This window comes from Brassica napus, unplaced genomic scaffold (genome assembly GCF_020379485.1).
Source record: "Brassica napus cultivar Da-Ae unplaced genomic scaffold, Da-Ae ScsIHWf_1093;HRSCAF=1557, whole genome shotgun sequence".
NCBI classification, from domain to species: domain Eukaryota; kingdom Viridiplantae; phylum Streptophyta; class Magnoliopsida; order Brassicales; family Brassicaceae; genus Brassica; species Brassica napus.
This window is the reverse complement of record NW_026014518.1, coordinates 137,501-145,000: the sequence shown is the minus strand read 5'-3', so window position 1 is coordinate 145,000 and position 7,500 is coordinate 137,501. Positions and strand designations below refer to the sequence as shown.

The following is a 7,500-nucleotide window of genomic DNA, read 5'->3' as shown; positions in this document are numbered from 1 at the left end:
TTTGTTCAAGAGGAACTTAAGTCTTGTCCAAGCCAGTTTCAAGACTGTTCTTTAGGTGAGTCTAGACAGATGTTGAGATAGATCATGAATGAGTCCTTGATTAAGTTAGTAAAGTGTCTGAATATTTAAGAATTGTGTTGTGTTTACTCATGGTAAACACTTACACTTAATGAATAATTTTAAAGTGAGGTTAATCCTAATCTTAGTACTTGTTCTCAAGTACTAATCTTAACTATGAAATAATCATGGTTTTGATTATGGATTAATCATGGTTTAATTAAGAATTAATCTTGGTTTAATTGAAAATTAATCTGAGATTAATTGAGTACTAATCTTGGATTAATTAAGTACTAATCTTGGATTAATTAAGGATTAATATGAGATTAATTAAGGATTAATCTAGGATTAGTTAAGAGTTAATTATAATTAATTAAGGATTAATTTTGGAATAATTATGGAAGTAAAATCATGTGAAGTCTTGTTATATTCACTATCCCTAAAGCCCCCGCATTACCGTGACTTGGTCCTGCGAACGGAACAAGGTCATGAAGACACGATGATGGGGTAGCTCCCTGGAGACCGTGTACTGCATGACGATGCAGTGTCGGATTGTCCATACCGGACATTCGACAATGATGGTGATGCTAACTCACTAGTCTCGGTTAGCCTTAGTGGTTTCTCGGGTCTAGTATATATATTGTATTATATGAGTATGGTAACGGGCGGGTGTTGTGGAAGTGATGTTTAAAATAAGAATTCACAATGATGATCGATATTAAAGTATAGTACTAGTACTTGCATGATCATGTATATGCATTGATAATTGCTTGATTGTTATTGATTGTGTTGTGATTCTAGATTCACTGAGTAAACTAGTTGCTCATGACTCATTTGTGTGTGCAGGTAAACCTTAGGCGGGAGACACTTAAATCTTTTGGACGGAAGGAGCGGCCAACCAGCGGTAGTATTTTGTTGTCCTTGCAACGTACGTTTTGATGTATATTTACTTAAAACGTTGTTGGGCGATAGGCCGTAGGGTAAACTATAACAGTTTGTAAGATGTTTAAAGTAAATAAATAATGTATAAAAGATGTTTATAAATCACGAGTTCTCATATGATATTAGTCCTTGTCCGGGACGAACTAACTATCGAATATTGCTTTATCGGGTTGAAAAGCCTAGAGTAATATCCGATAGGAGTGTCTGTGTTCTTTGGTTGTTGGTCTAAGGTGATCGGATTTATTTCGAGAACCTCGGGTCGACCATCAGGGAACATCGACCGTGTCATTTCCGGTTATCTACGATCGGGGGTGTCACAAAGGTGGTATCAGAGCATGGTTATACGATGCTTGAATGGGACTTGTTTCAAATAATTTTCGAGTCGAAAATGTGTCGCAAGGATAATTAGGATATGCTGGTTTGTTCCTTCTTTTAGAAATAGATAGACCTGGGTAGAAACTTACCATGATCTTTCGTTGCAGATGCCACCGAGAAGAGCACTCTTTGGACGCCGTGGAGGTCCAAACCTCCCAATTTCGATTTCATCATCTTCAGACTCTTCGCCGCCATCTACTCCGACACCACTTCCGACTGCTAGCTTTGATGCTACACCTTCGGGATCTAGCTTTGAGACTGACCCGTCTGAAGGGTCATATAATCAGACACCTGTGCACATGCCATTGTCTCCAGACCCGTATTTTATGGACATCGAGGTGGATGTGGTACACGATAGTCCAGTGCACGGAGATCATTACGCAGCTCCTGCATCTCCTGCCGCTCATATTCCACCGGCCCCTGCCGCACCTATTCCGGCAGCACAACCTCAACCAGCGCCAACTGATCCAGCTATAATAGCACTTCTAGAACTGATGGCTGAGATGGTGAATTTGCAACATCAAGCATTGAATGCACAGCGTGAAGCACAGCGTACTCAGCCAGCTCCAGTACCTACCACTTCTCATCCGGACTTTCTGAAGATAGTCATGATTATGAAGAACTTGGGGACGAAGCGTTACCAGGGAGGTACTGATCCCTTTGAAGCTGATGCATGGCTGCACAATCTCGAGCAGAACTTTGCTGCAACCCGTTGTCCGGTAGAATTCAAGAAGGACGTGGCTGTTTACTATCTGGAGAAGGACGCCATCAGTTGGTGGTTATGCGTAGAGAGGAACTTTGGAGACTTCAATCTGAGTTGGGCTGACTTCCGTACAGCGTTCGTTCGAAAGTACTTCCCACCGGAAGCCCGTGATCGATTGGAGATTAAATTCATGGAGCTAGTTCAGGGAGGATTATCTGTTAGGAAGTATGAGGCAGAGTTCACCCGTCTCAGGAAATATGTCCACTATGGTCGAGAGGACGAGATGATGATTATCCGTAAGTTCCTTCGAGGACTTAACCCATATATCAGGAGCAGACTTGAGGCAGTAGAGTTTCATAGGCTTGCTGATCTTGTTGAGCGTGCTGTGAACGTGGAGGAGGCCATTGCTGCTGAGAGAGCTTCTTCTAGCCATTCTGCACAACCTAGACGTCCATCCGTTCAAAGTCAGCCTCAGCCACATTCTCCTATGCCGCGAGGACGGGGAGGTAGAGCTTTTCGGGGAGGTCGATCTGGAGATCCTAGACCTAGAACCCCAACTTGTTTCACTTGTGGCCAGCTGGGCCATGTTAGGAGAGATTGTCCGACCGTGGGACAGTTCCAACCGGCTGTACCATCTCACATCACTTGTTTCACGTGTGGAGAGCGAGGACATTACGCGACATCATGTCCACACACTCATCTTGCTCAGCCTGTTGTTACGAGTGCTCAACCCGTTGTACCAGTTAACCCACCTTTACCCTTACCTCCTGCTAAGCGTCAAGCCACTGCTGGTAGGGCTTATGCTTTAGAGTTACCAGGACCATCCGGACCACCTCAGGGTCCGATTTCAGGTTTGTTTTCCTAACCAATTGAGTGTTGCATAATTTTTAAATGATTGGTAAATTGGTGATATAAATAAAAAATAGTATAAAGTTGTTGAGTAAGTAATTGAAGGGAAAGTCAATTATTGTCAGCGACTTTGCTTGTGGGTGGAATATCCGCCCACATCCTTTTCGATTTGGGAGCAACACATAGTTTTGTAGCTCCCGAAGTAGCATCATGATTCGATGGAGAATTCACTAAGGTGAATTTATCCATTCCCGTTCTCCTGGAGATCAAGTTCTTGAAACTGAAGGTGATTGGCTGTCAAGTTACCGAGCTAACCTTGATTGTGGTCGAAGGAAGATTGTTTTCGAGAGAGATACCCAACCCCCTTTAGCTTACCATGGCATAGTACCAAGTGTTGGAGCGTCATTAGTGTTAGCACTGAGAATTGAAAACCTTTTGGAGAAGGGTGAAGAAGTATACTTAGTGACCTTAGTTGTTGGACCAGTAGAAGACGAGAAAGAGCAGAACATGGAAGAAATACCAGTAGTCAGAGAATATGAGGACGTGTTTAAGGCATTAGAGGGATTGTCGCCGTCTAGGAGTAACGCCTTTAGTATAACCTTAGAACCCGGATCCGCTGCAATAGCAAAGGCACCATACCGAATTGTCGCTAGAGTTGGAGAACTAGCCTATAGACTAGAACTTCCACCTGATATGCCTATGCATCCGGTATTTCATGTATCGATGCTATGTAAGCATATACCAGATCCGAATATGGTCGAGCCGCAGCGACCAGAGAACTTGCAACCTAACCTCACCTATCCTGAAGGTCCTTTGCGAATAGGCGAACATCGTTTCAATAAATAGAAGAATAGGGAAATTTCGCAAGTTTAAGTATTTTGGGAAAAGTGACAGAGAGTTGTTATAACATGGAAGGATGAAGATAAGTTCCGAGCTGATTACCTAGAACTCTTCTCAGATACCCCAGTCGTCCAGTAAAAGGTGTACACTTGTATTTTGAGAATTCGGGACGAATTCTTTTAAGGGGGGAAGAGTGTAATAACCCTCACGAGCCAATAAATTTTTGGTAGAGAAAAATCCCGCTCAACCAGTTTTTAGTTGGTTCGACCATGATTAATAAAAATAAAAATCGACCCGGTAGATTAATTTCTCGACGGGACTGTCTTGTGGTTGAAAGACCTTCACTTGATAGTTTGGTCGAGTCTTAAATATTTTGGTCGAATTTTTATTAAACTGGAAGAGATTTTCCGAGAACAAGACGAGAGCCAAAGACAAGGAATATTTAGTTAAAAATTATTGGAAATTATCAACCAACTGCTACAAGTAATTTTGGACCAGACTCATGTCTTCCACCAGCCTGCTTGCTCAGTCTTTAATCACATGACTTGCACCTGCCTGCTTGCTTAGCTTCTTCAGTAAATGGCACATGACAATCACAAGCTGCCTGTGTGCTTGCTTCCTCCTTTAATTATTTATGATTGGCTGGAAACTACTTCATGGGAGGGAAAGGACAGTATGGTGTAGATGATGAAACAGGTTGCCAGCTGTCTGCTCTCAGCCAAGCTTTGTTATGAGCTAAACCCTCAGGTGAAGCAACCACAGCTTGTATTTAACCCTCCTCCAGCTGCTTCCCACGTTCTGAAACCTACAGAAAAACCTAGAGAATTTCAGAGAGAAAGAGAGAAAGAAGAACAGAAAAATCAGTGAGAAAATTAGGAAAATAAATCAAGAAACAATTCTTGGTGATCTAATCTTCAACCCTAGACCAGTCTGTTGCTTTGAGAAAGATCAGAAGGTGAGATTTTAAAATAAAAACCTAGACCTAGTTCAGTTCAGATCATGATCAGGCCTTGATCTTTCTCTTTGATCAGTTCAGCTGCAAGCTTACCATGGAGAAGAGGATCAGCTGAGGCCATCTAGTCCTTTAGTTCATCTTGGTAAGCTTTGGTCTCCTAGCCTCAGTCAGTATCTGATCAGAACAGTTCATGGCTACCTTAGATCTTGGTCGGATCAGTTGTATAAGTTATGATACAGTTCAGTTCTTGTTTAGTTTCGGTTTGAATCCATCTCCTAAAACAGTTTGCTAAGCTGTTATGGATTGATTGGAGAAACGAAACTAAACTCAGTCTGATCTTGTCTTGAACTGTTGTTAACTGAATAGAACTGAACTGATCTGATCTGGTATGAAAGGAACCGAGCTTGAACTGATTTGATTTAAGTTGTTTAGCTTGAACCGAACTGTCGGATTGTTGATGTTCTGAACCCAACCTTACCCTGTTTTGATCAGCTAAGGTGTGGAGCTTTGCTAGTCCCATCCTATCCATTCAGTCTCTTGGTAAGCCACAATCAAGTGAGTCAGATGAGTTGTTGAGTTAACCATAGTAACCGATCAGAACCTTGTCCATTCTCAGGTCCATTCAGCTTTGTTCAAGAGGAACTTAAGTCTTGTCCAAGCCAGTTTCAAGACTGTTCTTTAGGTGAGTCTAGACAGATGTTGAGATAGATCATGAATGAGTCCTTGATTAAGTTAGTAAAGTGTCTGAATATTTAAGAATTGTGTTGTGTTTACTCATGGTAAACACTTACACTTAATGAATAATTTTAAAGTGAGGTTAATCCTAATCTTAGTACTTGTTCTCAAGTACTAATCTTAACTATGAAATAATCATGGTTTTGATTATGGATTAATCATGGTTTAATTAAGAATTAATCTTGGTTTAATTGAAAATTAATCTGAGATTAATTGAGTACTAATCTTGGATTAATTAAGTACTAATCTTGGATTAATTAAGGATTAATATGAGATTAATTAAGGATTAATCTAGGATTAGTTAAGAGTTAATTATAATTAATTAAGGATTAATTTTGGAATAATTATGGAAGTAAAATCATGTGAAGTCTTGTTATATTCACTATCCCTAAAGCCCCCGCATTACCGTGACTTGGTCCTGCGAACGGAACAAGGTCATGAAGACACGATGATGGGGTAGCTCCCTGGAGACCGTGTACTGCATGACGATGCAGTGTCGGATTGTCCATACCGGACATTCGACAATGATGGTGATGCTAACTCACTAGTCTCGGTTAGCCTTAGTGGTTTCTCGGGTCTAGTATATATATTGTATTATATGAGTATGGTAACGGGCGGGTGTTGTGGAAGTGATGTTTAAAATAAGAATTCACAATGATGATCGATATTAAAGTATAGTACTAGTACTTGCATGATCATGTATATGCATTGATAATTGCTTGATTGTTATTGATTGTGTTGTGATTCTAGATTCACTGAGTAAACTAGTTGCTCATGACTCATTTGTGTGTGCAGGTAAACCTTAGGCGGGAGACACTTAAATCTTTTGGACGGAAGGAGCGGCCAACCAGCGGTAGTATTTTGTTGTCCTTGCAACGTACGTTTTGATGTATATTTACTTAAAACGTTGTTGGGCGATAGGCCGTAGGGTAAACTATAACAGTTTGTAAGATGTTTAAAGTAAATAAATAATGTATAAAAGATGTTTATAAATCACGAGTTCTCATATGATATTAGTCCTTGTCCGGGACGAACTAACTATCGAATATTGCTTTATCGGGTTGAAAAGCCTAGAGTAATATCCGATAGGAGTGTCTGTGTTCTTTGGTTGTTGGTCTAAGGTGATCGGATTTATTTCGAGAACCTCGGGTCGACCATCAGGGAACATCGACCGTGTCATTTCCGGTTATCTACGATCGGGGGTGTCACAAAGGTGGTATCAGAGCATGGTTATACGATGCTTGAATGGGACTTGTTTCAAATAATTTTCGAGTCGATATGAGTTCACGGGAAGGGCCAGCATGCTGATATGTATGGTCAGCATGCTGATATGAGTTCAATACACGGATCAGTCCACGGGAAGGGCCAGCGTGCTGATATTTGTACTGACATGGTGCATCAGTTGTCCAAAATCAGTACACGGACAGTCCACGGGAAGGGCCAGCATGCTGATATGTGTGGTCAGCATGCTGATATGAGTTCAAACACGGATCAGTCCACGGATCAGTACACGGACAGTCCACGGGAAGGGCCAGCATGCTGATATGTGTGGTCAGCATGCTGATATGAGTTCAGTACACGGATCAGTACACGGACAGTCCACGGGAAGGGCCAGCATGCTGATATGTATGGTCAGCATGCTGATATGAGTTCAGTACACGGATCAGTCCACGGGAAGGGCCAGCGTGCTGATATGTGTACTGACATGGTGCATCAGTTGTCCAAAATCAGTACACGGACAGTCCACGGGAAGGGCCAGCATGCTGATATGTGTGGTCAGCATGCTGATATGAGTTCAGTACATGGATCAGTCCACAGATCAGTACACGGACAGCCCACGGGAAGGGCCAGCATGCTGATATGTGTGGTCAGCATGCTGATATGAGTTCAGTACACGGATCAGTACACGGATCAGTACACGGACAGTCCACGGGAAGGGCCAGCATGCTGATATGTGTGGTCAGCATGCTGATATGAGTTCAGTACACGGATCAGTACACGGATCAGTACACGAATCAGTCCATGGAAAGGGCCAGCATGCTGA

The 7,500-nt window shown here is 42.0% G+C and overlaps 1 protein-coding gene across 1 annotated transcript; it reads left to right on the top strand.

The window, feature by feature from the left end:
* The first annotated feature begins 1,167 nt into the window (after window positions 1–1,167).
* LOC125595852 lies at window positions 1,168–5,721 on the top strand. The gene is made up of 2 exons (XM_048771283.1): window positions 1,168–5,261; window positions 5,338–5,721. The coding sequence occupies exon 1, from the start codon at window positions 1,482–1,484 to the stop codon at window positions 2,940–2,942; it is 1,461 nt and encodes a 486-aa protein (XP_048627240.1). The 5' UTR covers window positions 1,168–1,481; the 3' UTR covers window positions 2,943–5,261; window positions 5,338–5,721.
* Window positions 5,722–7,500: the final 1,779 nt, after the last annotated feature.